This window comes from Dermochelys coriacea, chromosome 7 (assembly GCF_009764565.3).
Source record: "Dermochelys coriacea isolate rDerCor1 chromosome 7, rDerCor1.pri.v4, whole genome shotgun sequence".
Classification (NCBI taxonomy): Eukaryota; Metazoa; Chordata; order Testudines; family Dermochelyidae; genus Dermochelys; species Dermochelys coriacea.
This window is the reverse complement of record NC_050074.1, coordinates 17,947,182-17,970,610: the sequence shown is the minus strand read 5'-3', so window position 1 is coordinate 17,970,610 and position 23,429 is coordinate 17,947,182. Positions and strand designations below refer to the sequence as shown.

At 41.5% G+C, this 23,429-nt stretch overlaps 1 protein-coding gene across 5 annotated transcripts in view; it reads left to right on the top strand.

Moving 5' to 3' along the window:
* Positions 1-23,429, top strand: part of SSUH2 (ssu-2 homolog) — a 47,439-nt gene that overhangs the window by 10,452 nt on the left and 13,558 nt on the right. For 2 of the 5 annotated variants that reach the window (XM_038410707.2, XM_043518260.1), the window contains exons 1-8: positions 67-196; positions 6,056-6,154; positions 7,739-7,820; positions 10,145-10,274; positions 11,882-11,942; positions 13,774-13,898; positions 14,617-14,679; positions 16,658-16,743. In XM_038410707.2, coding sequence (XP_038266635.1) covers positions 169-196; positions 6,056-6,154; positions 7,739-7,820; positions 10,145-10,274; positions 11,882-11,942; positions 13,774-13,898; positions 14,617-14,679; positions 16,658-16,743 — 674 coding nt within the window. In that variant the 5' untranslated portion in view covers positions 67-168. Of the gene's footprint in view, positions 1-66; positions 197-6,034; positions 6,155-7,738; positions 7,821-10,144; positions 10,275-11,881; positions 11,943-13,773; positions 13,899-14,616; positions 14,680-16,657; positions 16,744-23,429 lie in introns of those variants that run through there. The other 3 variants (XM_043518259.1, XM_043518261.1, XM_043518262.1) reach the window with 2 other exon arrangements.

Genomic DNA, 23,429 nt, shown 5'->3' with positions numbered 1-23,429 from the left:
CTTTTGCGTCAGCTTTCACTTTAATTCTGACCTTTGAATTGTTTGTGAGGTGGGAGTGGCTGGAGGGGATGGGCTTTAGCTACTATGAACACAGAATGCTCAGAAAACAATGCATTCCATGGTGGAAATTGGGATTAGAAAATCCTCTTTGCCTCCTGACCCTTGAAAATGGATCATGAACAGAATGAAGATGACAGTAAGTAAAACTAAAGGAAATATAGCTCATGCTCTGCAGAGCGTATTAGTATTCTCTAATACTTTGTTTTCCTATTTCGTTATAATGAATGCTTAAAAATAGTTATAGGCTTTTCTTTCAGGCCACCCACTGAACAACAGTATGTTTCCAGCACTGAAAAGGCCTACAGTAAATACATGCATGCTTCCTCCCATTGTCTGTGAAAATGTGGCCGCTGTCAATGCATTCCTTAAATACACCTCTCTGGACAGCTGAAGGTGTTCAGTGCAAATTTAGGGTCTGATCCAAAGTCCACTGAAATCAGTGGAAAACTCCAATTGCATTCAATGGATCAGGCCCTTAAAATCATCTTTCTATAACTAGAATTCCATAGTAGTTTTGCATCACAGTTTTGTTTTTAATAAACAGAGGGCTTTTGAATTCTACTACAAAGCTGCATGGCAAGAATTGAACAGGGACATTTATATCTTCTAATAAAATGCGGTGTAATTAAGACATCTATGATAAAGGATCTTTGATCTTAAACCTTTGTCTGCACCTTTTAAAAGAGATTATAATACAGTCTAAGAAGAGACACCCGTTTCAAGGGGCCCCAATGATACACTGCTGTCACTAATACTGCTGAAATGTCATTGAGTTCTGATGTTTAATTAATTAATGATGAAAGAGTCTTGATTATTGTAGGGAGAAATAATGATGCTACATGAAGTATTGTTAAATCAAGAGAAAAATGAGATATTAATCTCTATCTAAAGCACTCAACTCCAGGTCTGACTAACTGCTAAAGAGTTCAGAAATAGGTGAAATGATACAGAATGAACTGGGTTTAAATGATGCTTTCCCCAGGTGTTGTGAGAAATAATTATGTTTGCATGCTATATTTTTCTAATGAGTGAGATTGGCTAGATGTTGTTTGGAAAGGGTTGATCCAAAGTCGTTGAAAACAACGGGAGTTTTTCCATTGACTTCAAAGGGCTTTAGATCAGACCCTGCAATAACATATATTATTACAAGTATCTGTTAAAACAATTTCACATCAAGAATATGGACATCATTATAAGCAGATTACAATTTAAAAAAGAAAATGATCATCCCAATATATTATGAGTGTCATATAAATGCATTGACACCATTTACTTCTAGCTTTAAACCTTCTCTTTCTCATCAAAAGGAAAAAAATAATTCCTCAATATGTAATTCCTGCTAATTATGGATAAACTTTCCCACAAATATTCCTTTATATGTAGGGAAAGGATGACAGATTTAAACCGGCTGTAATACCAGAATTCTTCCAAACCATTTTTAAGTTTTGTCCAAACATCACTTTCTCTGTTTCCAGTAAAAATATATAAATTCTTTTTGTGTGCTAAATGGCACAAAAGAAAAGTGAGAAAATAAGAGATGACAAAGTTCTGTGTATTTTATGATAGGGGAAAAATGTATTTGGTCATTTATTTTATATGTGCCCATCACTCATCCACTCATTGTAGATTCTTAACCAGGCAGTCCCAACCACTCTGCACTTCCATATTGCTCTATGGAAGGGATGGGGCATTGGTTTTGCGGTCTTGTTACAGACCCCCAAAGTCTGAAAAACAAATGACCGAGATATCACAGAACGTGTAAGAATGCAACAGTATAGGATAGGGCATACAATAGTTTCGCTTAGTCAGAAACTCAAACCCAATGGACCTGCCCTGTTGGAGTTTGCTGGAAAAAAAAAATCACACTCCTGTAACCTTAGTTTCATCATAAAATTATGGTGTTTCCATTGAGAAATTATTCTATTTGATGACAGCTCAAACAAACCTGCTTTTGAATTTGGGGTGGCCACACTGGAAAGCATCTACCCGAAGATGAGCTCTGCATTCTGGAAGTCCATCCATACACACATATGGTCTGTGGATGGAATTCTGGGGCATGGGCACTTCCAAATTGGTGTCACTATGTACTTCCATGCATTGCTGAAGTCAATGGGAATTTTGCCACTGACTTCAATGGGTGCAGGATTAGATCTCTAACGTACAATACAAGAACATGCTGCAAACTGAAATACCTAAGGCACAACTGATGAGTAACAACCTACACTCTCAATTTCCTGACTTTGGTCAAAGTGCTTCTCAGTCTCATTGTTATTCTAAAGTACAGCAATACATGTGTTTATATATTATTGTGATATCCAGCAACAGGAAAAGGTCTGTTGGTGATTTATATGCTCCAAATTCAGGATATTTATAACTCAGCCATTAAAAACATTGGCCTGGGTCTGGAATTTGGAACACATATTCTCAGCTCAATTTCTGTTGTAAATAAGTTACTTAAAATTGCTGGGCTATTTTTAACTTTAGCCCATTAAAAATAAATATTTGGGTACTCTTGGGAACATGCAGAGCTAGATTTTTTATAAGTACAATGTGATTTAAAAATCAAAAATATTGGCAGAGATTGTGGTGTAATGGTTAACAGGGTTCTAGGAGTAAGGACACTTAGGTTCTTGTGTCTGCACTGACAGTGCCAATGGGTAAACCACTGAACCTCAGTTTATGTCTCTATAAAATGTACATAATGCACACCTACCACACAAGGGTGATGTCAGTCTTAATGAATGTTTATAAAGGATTTTTAGTTCTCCGAATGGGACAAATTTATAAAATTGACTGATTTCTTGTGGGCATTATGACCTAAGTGAGTTCCATTGGTACGTCATATGAGTTGGTGAATTGGGTTGGTTCTCACAGTCTAATCCAGGGGTGGCCAACCTGAGCCTGAAAAGGAGCCAGAATTTACCAATGTACATTGCCAGAGAGCCACAGTAATAGGTCAGCAGCTCCCCATCAGCTTCCTCCTCCCCCCGGCTCCCAACGCCTCCTGCCCACTGGCAGCCCAGCCAATCAGCGCCTCCCACTCCCACCCCATACCTTCTGATCACCTTTTCTATAGCGTGCAGGAGGTTCTGGGGGCGAGGGGGAGCAGTGAGGGCATGGTAGGATCAGGGGAGGGGGAAAAAAGGGGTGGAGTGGACGCAGGGCCCTTGGCAGAGCCAGGGGTTGAGCAGTGAGCACCCCCCAGTACATTGGAAAGTTGGCACCTGTAGCTCCAGCCCCGGAGTCGATGCCTGTACAAGGAGCCGCATATTAGCTTCTGAAGAGCCACATGTGGCTCCAGAGCCACAGGTTGGCCACCCCTGGTCTAGCTCATAGTGGACAGCTGTTCAAATCATTAGTGGGAATATCAGCAGAAATATTGTGGAAACTGAACTTGTAGAGAGGCTGTGAGTGAGTAGGCATCAACTAATATGGGTCCTAATTCCTGGGTCTGTCACTGACCTACTGTGTGGCCTCTGGCAAGTCATTTCAGCCTCTCGGAGCCTCTGTTTCCATGCTCATCCTTTGTCTGTCTTGTAGCTGGAAAGCTCTTTGGGGCAAGTATTGTCGGTAAGTATCTATTTGTATGGGATCTAGCACAATGAGCCTTCAAAGTGCATTGGGTCTCTAGTCACTACTGTAACATTAATAATTCTCATATTATCCAGAAGTGAACCCTCCAGGTCGTGAGTCATAGATAGGTGTAGGTTCTCCAAATCTCTTTTTTCAGCAGATAATTTCTTTTGAACACAGAGATGGGGCAAAACTGGAAGTATTTATCCAACACCTTTCCCGATCCCTGGATATTGGAAGTGCAGATAAAATGGGACCTAGGTCAGAACTCTCGAACTATCCCTTGATTTTAAATTTTCAAACCCAAACTCTGACTCAAGGGACTTTAGAAATGCATAATAGACTAATATAATCTGTGATCTAATCTACTACTCTAGAGATGCTTTGCTCATTGCCTTAAATAAAAACACTTTGAATTTGCTCTGGACATGACCAAAATAATTATACTGAAAGCAACATTGGATTTTTTTTAAAAAGAAAGTGTCCTGTAGTGTTTATCACTCAACATTAGGTTGACAGCTTCATTCCTTCAGTACAAAGACAACCTTGTCTTCTCCTGCACAGGAAAGGTGACATTTTTACTGAAGCATATAGTTTCTTATTTTCATAGGTAAAATAATGAAGAGGTTAATTTAGGCTCTCTGAAGAATTGAGAATGGTCTCAGAAGAAAAGTCAAGTAAATCAAATTGATGGATGATTGCACTGAGCATTCTTTATGTCGATTGAATTGTACATTGTTAGCAGATGACATTTCCTGGCTCTTCCACGTGTTTCTTTGTTTTCTTTTATTAACTGAATTTTCTTCATGGTGCAAACCACTCTAATATGATGGGAAAGGTCACTGGATGGAAGGCTAGTTAATAAGAGAGATTGTTTCTGGATGAAGAATCGGAGTACCAATTGTTACAGCTCAGTAAGGGGAGTATTTTTAGAGCAGCACATAAAGAAACAAATATCTGGTGTCCCAAGATTAGGATTAAAATAGTTTAAAGTGTGGCAAAATTTTATAGAAGCAACCGCTAGTTACCAGCGTTACTATTACAAAAAAACAAAGGGTGAGATTTCTAAGATAACTAGGGGGGTTGGACACTCAGCTTTCATTATCTTTAATGGGCCTAAATCCCTTGGGCAATTTGAAATTCTCATTCATATTTTCTTATCCAATTACTAAATAGAGAAGTCCAACCTCTGGAAAACTGGTATTTACAGGAATACTTCTGTAAACCCCTAATTCTGCATGCTCATGTTTGACATTACAAGTATGAATAGTCCCATTAAAGTGATGTGTGCATAAAGCAAAGAATGTGCATAAGTATCTGCAGAATCAGGACCTAAATTCTAATATCTGATATCAGTTACAAGTTTGTTTGGTTTTTTGCTTAAAAAGTTAAGTCAGCAGCCATTTCCCTAAAGAAGTACTGCTGAAAATTAATATGATCCTTTAGTTTGTGGAATGTTTTAATTATGTCAAATATTATTATTAAATCACATTGATAGTATATTCATCTTTTTCATTATAGCCAACAGGACAAATACTTTATGAGTAGAAATAATTTTGTTTGTATTCAATAACTTTCATCTGAGGATCTGAAAGCATTTACATTAATGACAGTTTTCAGAGTAACAGCCGTGTTAGTCTGTGTCTGCAAAAAGAACAGGAGTACTTGTGGCATTAACTTGGGTTTGTATAGAGACTGGGAGTGGCTGGGCCATTACACATATTGAATCTATTTCCCTATGTTAAGTATCCTCACACCTTCTTGTCAACTGTCTAAATGGGCCATCTTAATTATCACTACAAAAGGTTTTTTCTCCTGCTGATAATAGCTTATCTTAACTAATTAGCCTCTCACAGTTTGTATGGTAACTTCCAACTTATCTGTATGTATATATATATGTTACTATATGTTCCATTCTATGAGTCCGATGAAGAGAGCTGTAGCTCACAAAAGCTTATGCTCAAATAAATTTGTTAGTCTCTAAGGTGCCACAAGTACTCCTGTGCCATTTACATTAAGATATCAATGCTGAAAAGGCAAGCATTATTGTACCCCATTTACAGGTGGGGGAATTAAGGCAAAGTTAAACAACTTGCCCAAGGTCAACGATTCATTAGAACAGATAGGAACAGAACTCAGGAATCCAACCCCAGCTCTAAAAATTAGGCAGCATCAGTTACATTTCTGCAAATGTGTAATTTGGGAGAGTTGCTCCATCCCCAGCCTGAAGACTGAGCTCCCTGGAGGCAGGGCAAAGGGAGATGACAAAGGTAAAAATGGAGAGATCACAGCAAACCCTATCACCCTCTCCCAAATATAATGCCAATTGTTGCTGTTGCTGAACAGACACCAGTAAAACTGTAGCACAGTAAGTGATTATTCCATTTAATTTATCACTCAGTGTTCCTTATTTCTACACTAGCTTTCCTGGATCTGGAATCGGAGCCTGAAAGTCCACTGGCACCCCCTGCAGATCTTCTGGAACAACTGGACGGATATGAATGGACTCTCCGAGATGGGGGTATATGGGCAGCATTGACAGTTTCTTTTTAATTACAATCTGTATGTGAATGGGGTTCTGTGAAAGGGAGGGATTAATTGCCCCGGCTTTATCCAAGCAAGAGCCATGCAAGCTCCCTCATGACTCTTTCCTAAAAGTTTCTGTTCTGGTGTGAAAACTTTTGCTACTGTGGTCCCAGGCCACTCTTGAGCAGAGGCAGCTGTTCATGCCAACATGTGTGGCAGCTTTGGCAAGTATGTGAGTGAGGCTTGGATGAGATCAGTACACTAATGTTCACTTAGGACCTACTCAGGATTGGGTTGGAAATCCCCAGAGAAAGGAGCATGAACACACTCTGCTACCTATCTATGCCACAGTGTTAAATATTTCTGGATTGTGGTTAAATTCTGTAACCTGGTCCCACTGCAAGATGTTGCTGCGAGTGCTGCAGTGCACCAGTCCCATAGACACTTGGTAGCATGCTGGGTGTCTCCAAGGCTTCAAGGCTTAGGTTCTTTAGGCTCAGTGGGTTCCTCAAAACATTTGCATGCTTTGAGCCACAGAAGATTTCTTTACTAGGCCTGTCAGCAGAAAGACGTACAAACACCCTAGCCACAACATCTTTCAGTATTACAGCAAAAAAAGATAAACCCAGCATAGGTGAATAAAAGGTTATAAGGACCCCATGAAAACCCTGCATTCTGTCTTCCCTGCAAGCGACTGCCCTGTATCCTCCTGCTGGTCCTCTGCCAGCAAGAGGGTGCATCTCTGTCCAGCTCTCAGGCCTTCTAGTTCCACCTCCCAGGCTACCTCCATCCACTGCCAGCTCCCAGGTTACTGTGTTTGGTTTGCTGCTGCTCCTACTGACAACAGCCTCCATCTCCCTCCTGAGCCTAGCCCATTTCACCTCTGCTTGCACTTCTCTTTCCCAGGCTTGGGAGGTTATGGAGCCGTCTGCTGGATGTTGAGCTGGGGGTTAACAGTGCCTAGTAATTGTAAGTCTTTTACAATGTATCTAAAATTTCTGCATTATTAGGCTACTGGAACTCTACTGGAATGAATGGAATTTGCTGGCTTGGATAAAGTTCAATCGCTACATAAACTCTCAAAAACCACAGAGAAAAAGCCTTTGACAAAACTCAAACTGAGACTTTTTTTTTAAAGTAATCAACATTCACCATTCTCCTCAATTATTTTCATTTTTGATTCCTCTGTCCTGCTGGGTTTTGGCCAGATCCAAAACTAGAATTGTTGAAGCTCTGAAAGAAAATGCCAAACTCTGGCCTGCTGGAAAATAGAAAGGATTAGAAACCTCATGAGAAAGTCTATTCACGAGATTCTGGGCCAGATCCTCAGCTGGCGTAAGTCAGTATAGTTCCACAGAAATCACTGGAGATTTGATGATTGACACCATCTGAGGATATAGTCCATCAACCCTACTTTGCAGACTTTGGATAAGCCTCTAGACTCCAGAGACCTTATCTAAATTCCTCTCTTTTTGGAGGTTCCACCATTACTAATTCATAGCAATGTCCAACCTCTGTAAAGTAGAAGATTTTACTGTCAAATTTGAGACTAATTCTATTTTTTGATTGTTTCCTTTAGGAGGAAAAAACCTACCACCACCTGCAGACTTACAGAGAAAGCTCAGTGAACAGAGAAACAGGCCCATATTTCTAGAACACAGGTGAGATCCTTGCCTTTCCTGCTGTATTTGCTTAATGTGACCTAGGGCCCTAGCCTGTTGCCCCAGGAGTAGTATTTTGATGATTATTAATATTACAATGGCATCTAGGGGGGCATTTGGGGGGAGGGATAGCTCAGTGGTTTGAGCATTGGCCTGCTAAACCCAGGGTTGTGAGTTCAATCCTTGAAGGGGCCATTTAGGGATCTGGGGCAAAAATTGGGGATTGGTCCTGCTTTGAGCAGGGGGTTGGACTAGATGACCTCTTGAGGTCCCTTCCAACCCTGATATTCTATGATTCTATGACATAATGAGAGAGAGTTCCTGCCCTTATAGACAAGTCAGACAAAGGGTGGGAGAAAGAACAAAGAATTCTTCTCCCCATTTGACAGAAAAATTAGATGATTTGCCCAAGGCCAGACAGGAAGTCTGTAGCGGAGCCAGGCACTGACCTGAGTCCCCACCAATGCCTTAGTCACAAGGCCATCCTTCCTCTCTCGTCTCATTGGGACTACTCATGAATGAATGGACCCACTCATGTGAGTGAGGGATGTACTACATTAAGTGGCACTTTGGGCTAGCCCTCTGCTCTGGGGGGAATTTCACCTTAAACGTGCAGCCCCAGGTGTTGAACTTAGCGCCTTCCATCTTTGCCTCTTCCTTCACCCTTTTAAAACAACCTGCCATTTGCCAGTAAAGTAGAAAAGCAAAGCACAAACGATAAAGCGGCATTTTAATGAATTGTAGTATAGTGTAATGATTGGAGGGAGCCTCCAAAAAGATTTAGTCTAGGTGTACAGTGGGATTAAGTTTCTCAGTCTTTATGAGAGAGCAGGGCATTAGGACCTGCCTGAATGTCTTTTTAACACAACCTGGAAATGACAGAAAAGGTAATAAAGAAACAGGAGTTGTGAGTTGATAGTTATCTGCTAAACACTCATTAAATTAAACATCTGAGCCAAACAAAATGGGATCTAGAGGCTCAGGAATATTTGCTAAGAGCAGATGTGTTTTAAATTTCCTTTGGATAGCGTGAACACAAGGATATTTTATTAGCCCCCAGTCTCTAATCAGAGTCTCATGGATGTTTCAGACATCCATGTTACTGATCAGAAGGCCTGCAGGGTTGATTTATCCAGTCAAGAATTACCTGGCTAATAGCCTATAAAATGGTCATTTGTGCTCTCTGATAACTGCCTGGAGCATCATATTATTTTAGGATTTGTGATATTAGCTCTTCCTTTTTATTGAAAAGGGGCTTCTTAATATAAGTTGTCACAATCCTGACAGCAAAGATTCTTAAAGGATATTGTCTCGGGTCACAACAAATCCTTAGCAAAACTTACTTTATCTGGGAAGATTCAGTCATCATTGCCTCCTAAGAAAAGAATTGCTTACTTAAGCATTCCCCAAATAACAAACACTGAGATGATCTCCTCTATTAGCATTCACTCTATAGTATTTCAATACATCTTTGCAAGAGCATTTTTACATTAGAGAAATGTACTGACTATATAAAAGGAGAACGTTCAGTATTACAATAGGGGCATGTAGGTGCCAGTCTTGCACCTTTGCAGTCAATGTATTACCATTGACTACCGAAGGCAGGAGGAGCAGGGCTTTAAGAATCAGTTATTATCGTTGCGACTGCTAACATGTCATTCATATTCTATTTCAGCTGTATATGTAGGTATGCTAGTTACATTGTGTACTGCATCCTTACATTTCTAGGAGGCTGCTGTCTGCAGAGGCAGTTGCCACACAGAGCAGAGCTATTGCAACATGTTACAGAGGACACATATAATGATGTCTTCGTGTGCACATTAGTCTTTTTGTTGTTGCCATTTCTATTAGCCTGAAATAAAAATAATCCACCCTCAACATATGGCTGCTCTTCATGTGTAAAATTATCTATAGTGTGTATAGAGATTGGACAAGAAAGAGGCTTGCATTTTGGTTTGGATCTGGCAAAATCACAGGATAGGTTTTGATTTTGCAAAAGCCACCAGTGGTGTTTTAGATCTGGCATTTTTCTTATCCCGACCAGCAAACTTTAAGGTGGGGGTTCAAACTTTTGCATTAGACCCATTTGCCAATAATGAGCAAACTGAGATCTTTTTAGTTTTGCAGGTAATTTAAAAATAGATTTGTCTTTTACTTGTTTGTAATTAAAAAGATGCTGAGGCCAGCAGTGATTAGTGTCAAAGACTGGGCTTCTCTCAAATGGGCTTCTCTCTCCTGCCATGCGTTAAACATGCTAAATAGATATGGTTGTTTCTTTAAAAGGTTAAAAATTGAGAGTTTATCATCTTAATGTTAATCCTTAGGATTCCCACAATGACAGAAGACATGGCCAGAAATGCCTTCCTCAGCTTTGTCAATTCCAAATGCTGCTATGGCAATAAAGCTGCTGGAGAATTGGTCATTCAGGATTTGAAACAGCTGACTGTATACAGAGTGAGTATATTCAGATCTGAAACTGAAAAAACAGTGGTTGGGCCACGTTTGGCCAAGTTGCTTGGATAATTTTCCAGCTGTCAAGTGATACTGGCCCATGAAGAATCATCTGTTAATTAAATAAAATGTTTTTAATTCATTGTCTTGAAACGGAATGCTATTGTTCAAATAAATATTTTCCACGGAAAACCCACATTACTATTATTTTCAACCTTCTATGAGTGAAAAAGTCCATCTTTCTCTATAGTACGAGCATCTGCAATACCTATACGCTACAAGATTTCTGAAAATTTTCTCCTCCCTTCTGACCTATGGAATTTGTCTGTGGCATAATACCCCTAAAATTGCTGCCTTTCCCCAGGCAAAACTGGAGCTATATGCTAATCTGTACTTAGTTTACTCACACAAACACAGGGAACAAATTGTAATCCTAAGTGTACTCTCCCAGAGTTATTCACTATAATGTATAATTCAACTGAAAACTGACTGATCTAGGTTCTTTATGTCACCCCCATCACAAATTTATTAAAGTGAGTTCAAGAGGAGCTCTCCATCTCTTTCTCTCCTTCCTCCATTCTGTAGCAAAGTTCTTTTGTGTATGTTCTTTTATGTTTTTAAAAAATATTTTGTGCTGCTCCAAAAATGCCAGTTTGCCATTGAATTTAGCATTAATGCATTTCAGAATACAGACCCACCTGTTATTATACACACTGGATCACACAACTTTCTAATACAGATACAATGGGATGAGCCTACCTGTTAAATAGAACCAAAATGTTACGCTGTAGCAAGTTCTAATATATAATTGAGCACTTCTCTCTTCAAAGCTTTTAAAAACAGAAATAGAAGACACCAAATATCACAATAGACAAAACTCTTTGAGTTCTCAATGGAGTTCATTGAGTAACTCACTAAAATAATATTTATTGCCAATCTAGCCCTTTTTTCTGTTCACACAAGACTTATGAGGTGCGAGGTCATTAGTAATTTGGAAGTATTCACTAAATATTCAAAATCAAGCCTATGGACTGTTAGTTCATCATCATTTGTGTTGAGTGATGGTTCATCCAAGTCACAAGGCATTGTTTCTGCTCCCCAGCGGATTTTCTGAAGCCTTTCAGATTAGACAATAAATGACGATGGATGAACAGGAAATCATAAATACTGCACCTTTTGTAGGAAATTTCAGACAAATAACCATTTATACTAGGTTGTTCAACTTTTGGGATTCACAAACATTTTAGATGTTATCTTAACATTCCCGAGAAAACAAGCAACAGAATCCCACGAATAAAAGACTTTCCGTTTGTATTTGCCAGTCTGATTCTTTAAATAAATAAAAAAATAAATAAGTTGATGGAGCTCTATCTTTGAGTCAAATGATTCAGTGAACGTCCTTGCCTACTTTTTCCAGCAACTTATTGTGAAAACTTGAAATGGAAAAGTTCTCCAGTCTGATTTAGTTGGTGTTGGCCTTGCTTTGAGCAAGGGATTGGACTAAATGAACTCCTGAGGTCTTTTCCAGCCCTAATATTCTATGATTCTATGGTGGCTTAATACAATTTCTTTTAACAGTAATTGATTGCATGTTTATTTCTCTTTTCTAGTATCGACTGGAGACCTTTCATGAATCAAGGCTAAGTGAATGGACTTTTCAACCTTTTACTAGTGAGTAATTGCCACCTGACCAATTTTAAATGACACAAACAGGAAATGCTTGAATAACTGAGGCTGTGCGTATACTTGGAACTATGGGTGTGATTCCCAGCTCATAGTCATGCCAGCTCTCATTGAACTAATTCAGTGTTTCCCAAACTTGGGACGCCCCTTGTTCAGGGAAAGCCCCTAGAGGGCCAGGCCAGTTTGTTTACCTGCTGCGTCCGCAGGTTTGGCCGATCATGGCTCCCGCTGGCAGTTTGTAGCTCCAGGTCAATGCGGGCTGCGGGAAGTGGCGGCCAGTACGTCCTTCAGCCCTCACTGCTTCCCACAGCCCCCATTGGCCTGCAGCGGTGAACCATGGCCAATGGGAGCCGTGATCGGCTGAACCTGCGGATGCAGCAGGTAAACAAACCGGCCCGCCTGCCAGGGGCTTTCCCTGAACAAGCAGCGTCCCAAGTTTGGGAAACACTGAACTAGTGAATTGAAAGTAATAGTATTGCCAAGGTGGCATGGGCAGCAGTGAGAGCTGACATGTGCTAGCCACCCCCGAATAAGTATCCATGTAGTCTAAGAGAGAATATGTGATTAATTCAAGGTCACAGATGAAGTCTATGGTGTCCACACGACTGGAACATTCTTTCTCTTACACTAGACCATCTCACACAGGACAATCCTCTACTAGTACCTATAAGATATGGACCTAAGATGAAAAGTTTGGATGAGGAAATGGATCAGATCTCTCTCCAAGCTCAGGAGAAGGATAGTCAGACCTGGGATTTTGTTTTGAACCCATCTATAATAGGGTACATATTGTACACTGTGAAAATCACAATCTGTTCAGAGACCCCATGCAATGCCTGAATTGGAGGATAAGGAGGATAAGTAGGAGGATAAGAAGCTGTGTCAGCTCTGCTATTCACTGCTTAGATCATTAACTTAATTTTAACATTTAAAACTATTTCATTTCAATTTAAAGTCAGATTTAATTCATTTTTTTTGCATGGGTTCTCTTGATCAACTGTTTACAATATTTTAAGACTTGGGACTTTAAACCAAGAAAGTAAGCTTCACCTGACTAGTTTAAAGAGGTTTTCGTCAGATTATGGTATGTGTGATAAAAAGAATAAATGAAAAAAAATTAATGAGTAAAAAGAGAGCCGCTTGTGAGAAGTCAAGGACACAATGAGGTCTGTCTTGCAAAGGTGAGGTGTGTTGGGTTTCTAAGAGAAGTAATACACTCTGGCTGAAGTGATTGGCATGACCTATTATATGAAGCAGCTGAGGGACTTTAAAGAGTATATTGTGGATGGAAGACTTTCCTTTACAGATCTAGGTTCATTTTATTCCCATTTTGTGAGGTTTTTGTGAAGGGTCTTGGAAGCCAATGACATTATTTCCATTAGAAAAAGCAGATTGCCTCTATAGTAATAACTTCCTGCAAAGTGTGATATACAGTGGTGCTTGTGAAAGATTTCAGATTGACAGTCCTAGAGAGTCTTTTATTTATCCAGAAGAAAGATACAGCTTGAGGAACAGCAGAGATAACAGTCCCTTACACTCCTTGGACAATGTGCCTGAACCCTGACTAGGATGGGCCTTCGGGATCTGTGAGAGGCAGTTGAAGGAGTCAGTAAGAAAGTACACCAGAGAAAGAATAGGCAGTTCAGCCTTCATCCTTTGCTGAGAATACCAACAAGAGCACCCTGTAGTGCAATGCCATTTGGGGGCTTGTTGGTGTTCCATTGGGAAGTGGCTGGAGGATAGCAGACTCATTTCCAATCACATATACAGCAGGACAAAGTGCAATCAAGGTTTATACAAGGTTTTCTTCCTGTTGCAGATAATTTGGTAGATGGACCACAAAATGGCGCTTCTCCTCGGCCATGGGATATTAAGGTCCAGGCTCCGCCAATGTTTCAGGATGATACAAAGAAGTTCCGAGTACCTCACTCTTCATTAGTCAAGGTAGTTCAGTCTATGGATTGGTTAAAATCAAGGGCAAAGCATGTTAGTAATTAGGACACATTCGTTTAGATGAGCCTTCCAAAGATCTAATGAATTATTTATGGTTGTGGAGGGCAGAGTTCAATACATTTTAGTGTTAGTTTTGTAATTTTATCTTATGGATCTTCATACGAAGATAATGTCTGTATATGTGCACACACACACACACACACACACACAAAATCTCTATACATATGTGGGCAAATAGGTATAATTTATTTTTTACTCCTCTTTTTCATTTAGCAGAAATTTTGCTCTAAGCTTTATAAGCAGTGGTGCAGGGTGATTTCCCCCCCCCCTCTTTTTTTTAATAGTGACAAAAATTGGCAGAAACATTTCCAATATTTTTTCATTACATCTCCCTCCTCTTTTGACTACCTCCATGGGTAGTTTAATATTTTTTAACTAAACTTCTGATTTAAAAAAAAAAGAGTATGCATAGAAAATATTTTCCATTTTTCTGGTAGGTCTAGTTAGAAATTCTCCTCTGTTAAATAATATACTATTGATGGTTCCTTTAGTAGTCTTTTAAGACAGGTTTTACTCTATTTGATGCTGTCCGATTGGGAGTAAAATACCATCACTAAAGTATTTTTGATGTAAAATGATTGCATAATGCTATGTTAGTGTTTTTGAAATATCTTGGTAGCTTTATACATGAGCAACATTTTGATTTCAGGCATGCCACAAATGCCAGGGTCATGGCCGACACAAATGCAGTGCTTGCCATGGTGCAGGCAGGGTAAGTAGCAATTCTGGCTTCTTCAAGACAGGCCCCAATTCCCTACATTTCATTTGGGTGCTTCATTCACAGATGTCTTATCTAGTAATGCAGTGCTACTGTACTTATAAAAGAGGAGGATTCAGAATGAGTGTAGGGGTGGTAAATCAGCAGGATAGTGTTGTTTACTTCTAAACTTTGCACAATAAAAGCCTGATCCTTCTTTGTACACCCAACTTCCTATTGACATCAAGAGATCCACATATACAGAATCTGGATTTATGAATGAAAATAATCTTATTTGGAAATCCACTCAAGTAGATAGGCAACCTCAGGAGTTGTAATACCTTCCTCCTCTCTAGCCTATGGATTACATTGCGTTTGTCTGAGAGTAGATTTGACTTTGCATAAAATCAAATGAGTGTGAATCCTAAACATTCATACAGTAAATCCATCAACACATTTGCTCAGATCATAGCTTTGAAATTTCTCAGTGGAAATGTGTCCCCAGTCCAGCAAGCCATATGCCTAACTTTAAGTGCAAGAGTAATTTCACTGATTTGTTCCCAGCTGTGCATTTGGCCTCCTCTTTTTGATCTGCTCATCCTTCCTAAAGGTTCCCAGCAACAAAAAACGTATTGTTCTTCAGAGCACTAAGAGCATACTATTTAGCTAAATCTAGTCCGATTTTTAAAAAATGTGTCTGCAAAGCAGCTTGCTAGTCATTACAATCACAAATATAGGTGCAAAAATGTGTAAATAATATAAAATACATTTAATCTCACTGCAGTTGTGCCCATTTATACCAGTGGTAAATCTGACCAACAGACACCTATTTAGCTCACTTTCATAGGCACTGAGATTTAATCAACCTTCAATTTTCCACATTATTGTTGTCAAGGCTGACTCCCCGCTCTGGCACTTTGAGTGCAGAAGGTGGGGCCTACAAGGATTTTAAAAATGAATACTGGCCACTCCAGGCTGGTATTAAACTCCCAAGGTCACAGCTTCTCTCTGACCTTGGATGGGTAGATGCTGCCACCACTCAAGTGCAAAAAAAACCACAATCCCTTGAAAATCCAGAAAGGAACACTTGGGAATTCCTTCCTGTGAGATACCCTCAAGCCCTTTCACCCCCCTTCCAAGGAAGAGCTGAGAAAAAAACAAAGAAAATCAGAGGTTGCCACCAGCTAATTAAACAACATATGCACAAACCTCTTAGGGACACAAAAATCCAATCCTGTTTTTAAAAAAGGTAAATTTTATTAAACCCCGAAAGAAAGGAAATACATTTGGAATTTAGGTTTTTGGCTAGATCTTAAAAGAAACAATTACAAAAATTAAGCATCAAGATCGCTTTCTTGAGGTTCAGCTTAAAGGTTACAAGCAAAACAAAAGCATCTGGGGTTAGCACAGAGGAGTCCACAAGCCAATAAAAAAATAAAAGAAATAACCCTAATTGCGTCTTCCTAGATATTTCCTAATTTGCTTACATTTCTGGGGTTTCAGATAAGCCATCTTTTGGTATGATCTGATGGCTTTTCATATATGGCTTGAAGCTTCTCACAGGATAACTGCTCTCTGTTCCCCTCTTTCCCAGAGAACAACAACACACAGACAAAGGGAAGTTTTGTCCCAATTTTAAAAAGTTCTAGCCCTCCCATTGGCACTTTGGTCAGGTGTCCACTCCTTTCCTTTTACCTGTGAGCTTGTTAATCCTTTTCAGGTAAAGCAAGTAGAGAACCACCACCAAGAGGGATTCCATAGCCAACTGGCTGGCTGGGTGTCCACAAAAAGGAGCTATCTCCCATCTCATTTATCACAATTGTGCAAAGCACATACCTAACATAACTTCTCTTTTGCTGAAACCTGACTGAGCAGGGTTGTGGTTAGAAAGCATAATGATAGTGTGCAAGACAAATCTGGCTTTTACGAATCTGAAACATGGTTGTTTCTAGTATCAGGGAGGGAATATTTTATTTCTCTGGTTCATTTTCAGATGAGATGTGTTACGGGCAGTGGGGCCAGACACAGGGCAAAGCAGCAAAAGCGGTGCCAGATGCGTTCAGGTACTGGACGTAAAAGGTAAGGTGGGCTCATTGGCATTTTGCCACCATGGCTCCATTTGGATTATTTTCTTGAATAATTTGATTTATTAAGAAAAAAAAATCTGTTCCTCATTTGTGCACAGAGAAACAGATCTTCTATGTGGAAGTTGCACTGTATGTAAGAGACCAGTGTGATTGCTCAGAGCTCCAGTTTTGAAACAGAAGAAAAGCCTGATGAGAGTCTTTGGGTTAAATTTAGACGTGGGGAGCAACAAGGGTGATGTCGTGGTGGGTGTCTGCTATAGACCACCAGACCAGGAGGATGAGGTAAACAAGGCTTTCTTCGGACAACTAACAGAAATTTCCAGATCACAGGCCCTGATTCTCAAGGGGGATTTCAATCACCCTGATATCTGCTGGGAGAGCAATACAGCAGTGCACAGACAATCCAGGACGTTTTTAGAGAGTGTTGGGGACAACATCCTGGTGCAAGTGTTGGAAGAACCAACTAGGGGCCATGCTCCTCTTGACCTGCTGCTCACAAACAGGGAAGAATTGGTAGGGGAAGTAGAAGTTGGTGGTAACCTGGGCAGCAGTGACCATGAGATGGTCAAGTTCAGGATCCTGACATGAGGATGAAAGGAGAGCAGCAGAATACAGACCCTGAACTTCAGAAAAGCTGACTTTGACTCCCACAGGGAACTGATGGGCAGGATCCCCTGGGAGGCTAATATGAGGGGGAAAGGAATCCAGAAGAGTTGGCTGTATTTTAAAGAAGCCTTATTGAGGGTGCTGGAACAAACCATCCCGATGTGCAGAAAGAATAGTAAATATGACAGGTGACCAGCTTAGCTTAACACAGAAATCTTCAGTGATCTTAAACACAAGGAAGGAAGCTTACAGGAAGTGGAAACTTGGACAGATGACTAGGGAGGAATATAAAAATATTGCTCGAGCATGCCAAAGCAAAATTGGAGTTGTAGCTAGCCAGGGATGTGAAGGGTAACATGAAGGGTTTATATAGGTATGTTAGCAACAAGAAGGAGGTCAGGAAAAGTGTGGGACCCTTACTGAATGGGGGAGGCAACCTAGTGACAGATGATGTAGAAAAAGCTGAAGTGCTCAATTTTTTTTTTCAAAAACAGACTCCAAGGAGAGACTGCTTAATTGGAATTAATTTGCAAACTGGATACAATTAACTTAGGCTTGAATAGAGACTGGGAGTGGATGAGTCATTACATAAAGTAAAACTATTTCCCCATGTTATTTCTCCCCCCACCCCATCCCCCATTGTTCCTCAGACGTTCTTGTTAACTGCTGGAAATGGCCCACCTTGATTATCACCACAAAAGGTTTTCCTCCTTCCCCCGCTCCTTCCTGCTGGTAATAGTTCATCTTAAGTGATCACTCTCCTTACAGTGTGTATGATAAAACCCATTGTTTCATGTTCTCTGTGTGTGTATATAAATCTCCCCACTGTATTTTCCACCGAATGCATCCGATGAAGTGAGCTATAGCTCACGAAAGCTTATGCTCAAATAAATTTGCTAGTCTCTAAGGTGCCACAAGTACTTCTTTTCTGTTTGGGTTTAAGAGTGTTTAGAGCTAATGCAGCTTGGAGAATTATTGCTCTATTGCCTTTCTAAATACCAAACTTAACACATTTAAAAATGATCTTTAAGTGACATACCAAAAAAGCCCCTGTGCTAAACTGTTTTGCTTATTTGGCTCCATTAGGTTTAAAGAAAAGGAGTACTTGTGGCACCTTAGAGACTAACAAATTTATTAGAGCATAAGCTTTCGTGAGCTACAGCTCACTTCATCGGATGCATTTAGTGGAAAAAACAGAGGAGAGATTTATATACACACACACAGAGAACATGAAACAATGGGTTTATCATACACACTGTAAGGAGAGTGATCACTTAAGATAAGCCATCACCAGCAGCGGGGGGGGAAAGGAGGAAAACCTTTCATGGTGACAAGCAAGGTAGGCTAATTCTAGCAGTTAACAAGAATATCAGAGGAACAGTGGGGGGTGGGGTGGGAGGGAGAAATACCATGGGGAAATAGTTTTACTTTGTGTAAGGACTCATCCATTCCTAGTCTCTATTCAAGCCTAAGTTAATTGTATCCAGTTTGCAAATTAATTCCAATTCAGCAGTCTCTCGTTGGAGTCTGTTTTTGAAGCTTTTTTGTTGAAGTATAGCCACTCTTAGGTCTGTGATTGAGTGACCAGAGAGATTGAAGTGTTCTCCAACTGGTTTTTGAATGTTATAATTCTTGACGTCTGATTTGTGTCCATTCATTCTTTTACGTAGAGACTGTCCAGTTTGGCCAATGTACATGGCACAGGGGCATTGCTGGCACATGATGGCATATATCACATTGGTAGATGCGCAGGTGAACGAGCCTCTGATAGTGTGGCTGATGTGATTAGGCCCTATGATGGTATCCCCTGAATAGATATGTGGACAGAGTTGGCAACGGGCTTTGTTGCAAGGATAGGTTCCTGGGTTAGTGGTTCTGTTGTGTGGTGTGTGGTTGCTGGTGAGTATTTGCTTCAGATTGGGGGGCTGTCTGTAAGCAAGGACTGGTCTGTCTCCCAAGATCTGTGAGAGTGATGGGGCGAAAGAACAGATATGTTATTATGGCATCTTAGAGACTAACAAATTTATTTGAGCATAAGCTTTCGTGAGCTACAGCTCACTTCAGCTGTGGCTCACAAAGGTATGCTCAAATAAATTTGTTAGTCTCTAAGGTGCACAAGTCCTCCTTTTCTTTTTGTGGATACAGACTAATACAGCTGCTACTCTGAGAAATAGTATTGTGGATAATCATTGCAATAATTATAAAGCATGAATCCACTGAGGCTAACGAAGGCTTGAGGAGCTTCAATGAATCAGTTATTAACTGCTGCTAATCTGAGTTGTGTTGAGGCAATCAAAATGTACCATGCATAAGCATATGCCTCCTGCATCTGTTAGAGGCAGAGATATCAGTGTCTGGAAAGGGACACTCAGCCTTCTACAATTGTGTAGGGAAACTGTTATTATCCTTAATTAGATGCACAAATAATTTCTTTGACTAATTCCACATTTACAAACAAAGTCTTTGTGGTGGTATTAGTTATTCGGTTTATACAATAAATACAAATCCCTTGCGTCACAGAGAAATGAAAGAAGTACACCCACTGCATATAATTTTGTTAACCTCTTTACTGCCTTACAGAGATGGGCTCAAAAAAGAAACAAACCTGTCATAAATATAAAGGGAAGGGTAAACACCTTTAAATCCCTCCTGGCCAGAGGAAAAACCCTTTCACCTGTAAAGGGTTAAGAATCTAAGGGTATGCCTACACTACGAAATTAGGTCAAATTTATAGAAGTCGGCTTTGTAGAAAGCGTTTTTATACAGTCGAGTGTGTGTGTCCCCACACAAATGCTCTAAGTGCATGTAGTTGGCGGACTGTGTCCACAATACTGAGGCAACAGTCGACTTCCGGAGCATTGCACTGTGGGTAGCTATCCCACAGTTCCCGCAGTCTCCACCGCCCATTTGAATTCTGGGTAGAAATCCCAGTGCCTGATGGGGCTAAAACATTGTCACGGGTGGTTCTGGGTACATATCGTCAGGCCCGCATTCCCTCCCTCCTTCCATAAAAGCAAGGGCAGACAATTGTTTTGCACCTTTTTTCTTGAGTTACCTAGGCAGACGCCATACCACGGCAAGCATGGAGCCCGCTCAGCTAACCGTCACGGTATGTCTCCTGGGTGCTGGCGGACATGGTACTGCATTGCTACACAGCAGCAGTTTATTGCCTTTTGGCAGCAGACAGTGCAGTATGACTGGTAGCCATCGTCGATGTAGTCCTGGATGCTCTTTTAACTGGGTGCCTGGGCAAACATGGGAGTGACTCAGCCAGGTCATTTCCCTTGTTTCGTCTCATGGCGATTGAGTCCTACCGGCAGTGCACTGTCTTTTAATTTGCAGCCAGCAGAAGACGATGGCCAGTAGTCATACTGCACTGTCTTCTGCCGAGCACCCAGGAGCTGATGATGGCTAGCGGTCGTACTGCACAGTCTGCTGCCAGCATGATGTATAAAGATAGATGAAGTGGCTCAAAAAAAAGAAATAGACCAGATTTGTTTTGTATTCATTTTCTCCTCCCTCCCTCTGTGAAATCGACAGCCTGCTAAACCCAGTTTTGAGTTCTATCCTTGAAGCGGCCATTCAGTTTCTCGCAAAGCCACCCCCTTTGTTGATTTTAATTCCCTGTAAGCCAACCCTGTAAGCCATGTCGTCAGTCGCCCCTCCCTCCATCAGAGCAACAGCAGACAATCGTTCCGCGCCTTTTTTCTGTGCAGACGCCATACCACGGCAAGCATGGAGCCCGCTCAGACCACTTTGGCAATTAGGAGCACATTAAACACCACACGCATTATCCAGCAGTATATGCAGTACCAAAACCTGGCAAAGGGAAACCGGGCGAGTAGGTGACATCAGCATGGTGACGAGAGTGATGAGGACATGGACACAGACTTCTCTCAAAGCATGGGTCCTGCCAATGTGGGCATCATGGTGCTAATGGGGCAGGTTCATGCGGTGGAATGCCGATTCTGGGCTCAGGAAACAAGCACAGACTGGTGGGACCGCATTGTGTTGCATGTCTGGGACAATTCCCAGTGGCTGAAAAACTTTCGCATGTGTAAGGACACTTTCATGGAACTTTGTGACTCTCTTTCCCCTGCCCTGAGGCACAAGAATACCAAGATGAAAGCAGACCTCACAGTTGAGAAGCGAGTGGCAATAGCCCTGTGGAAGCTTGCAACACCAGACAGCTACGGGTCAGTCGGAAGTCAATTTGGAGTGGGCAAATCTACTGTGGGGGCTGCTGTGATGCAAGTAGCCAATGCAATCAAAGATCTGCTGATATCAAGGGTAGCGACCCTGGGAAATATGCAGGTCATAGTAGATGGCTTTGCTGCAATGGTATTCCCTAACTGTGGTGGGGCCATAGACGGAACCCATATCCCTACCTTGACACCAGAGCACCAAGCCAGCGAGTACATAAACCACAAGGGGTACTTTTCAATAGCGCTGCAAGCACTGGTGGATCACAAGGGACGTTTCACCAACATCAACGTGGGATAGCCGGGAAAGGTACATGATGCTCGCATCTTCAGGAACTCTGGTCTGTTTCAAAAGCTGCAGGAAGGGACTTTCTTCCCAGACCAGAAAATAACCGTTGTGGATGTTGAAATGCCTATAGTTATCCTGGGGACCCAGCCTACCCTTTAATGCCATGGCTCATGAAGCCATACATAGGCAGCCTGGAGAGTAGTCAGGAGCTGTTCAATGACAGGCTGAGCAAGAGCAGAATGGTGGTAGAATGTGCATTCGGACCTTTAAAAGTGCGCTGGCGCAGTTTACTGACTCGGTTAGACCTCAGCGAAACCAATATTCCCACTGTTATTACTGCTTGTTGTGCGCTCCACAATATCTGTGAGAGTAAGGGGGAGATGTTTATGGCAGGGTGGGAGGTTGAGGCAAATCGCCTGGCTGCTGGTTACGCACAGCCAGACACCAGGGTGCTTAGAAGAGCACAGGAGGGTGCGGTGCGCATCAGAGAAGCTTTGAAAACCAGTTTCATGACTGGCCAGGCTACAGTGTGAAAGTTCTGTTTCTTTCTCCTTGATGAAATCCCCACCCGTTGATTCACTCTACTTCCCTGTAAGCTAACCACCCTCCCCACCTCCCTTCAATCACCGCTTGCAGAGGCAATAAAGTCATTGTTGCTTCACATTCATGCATTCTTTATTAATTCATCACACAAATAGGGAGATAATTACCAAGGTAGCCCAGGAGGGGTGGTGGAGGAGGGAAGGACAAGGCCACACAGCACTTTAAAAGTTTAAAACTTATTGAATGCCAGCCTTCTGTTACTTGGGCAATCCTCGGGGGTGGAGTGGCTGGATGGCCAGAGGCCCTCCCACTGCGTTCTTGGGTGTCTGGGTGAGGAGGCTATGGAACTTGGGGAGGAGGGCGGTTGGTTACAAAGGGGCTGTAGCGGCGGTCTGTGCTCCTGCTGCCTTTCCTGCAGCTCAACCATACGCTGGAGCATATTAGTTTGATCCTCCAGCAGCCTCAGCATTGAATCCTGCCTCCTGTCATCACGCTGCCACCACCTTTCAGCTTCAGCCCTCTCTTCAGCCCTCCACTTACTCTCTTCAGCCCCCCACCTCTCCTCCTGGTCATTTTGTGCTTTCCTGAACTCTGACATTGTCTGCCTCCATGCATTCGTCTGTGCTCTGTCAGTGTGGGAGGACAGCATGAGCTCAGAGAACATTTCATCACTAGTGCGTTTTTTTCGCCTTCTAATCTTTGCTAGCCTCTGGGAAAGAGAAAATCCTGTGATCTTTGAAACACATGCAGCTGTTGGAGAAAAAAAAAGGGGACAGTGGTATTTGAAAAGACACATTTTATAGAACAATGGGTACACTCTTTCACGGTAAACCTTGCTGTTAACATTACATACATAGCACATGTGCTTTCGTTACAAGGTCGCATTTTGCCTCCCCCCCACCCCACGTGGCTAACAGTGGGGAACATTTCTGTTCAGCCCAGCAGGAACGGGCACCTCTGAATGTCCCCTTAAGAAAAGCATCCTATTTCAACCAGGTGACCATGAATGATATCACTCTCCTGAGGATAACACAGAGA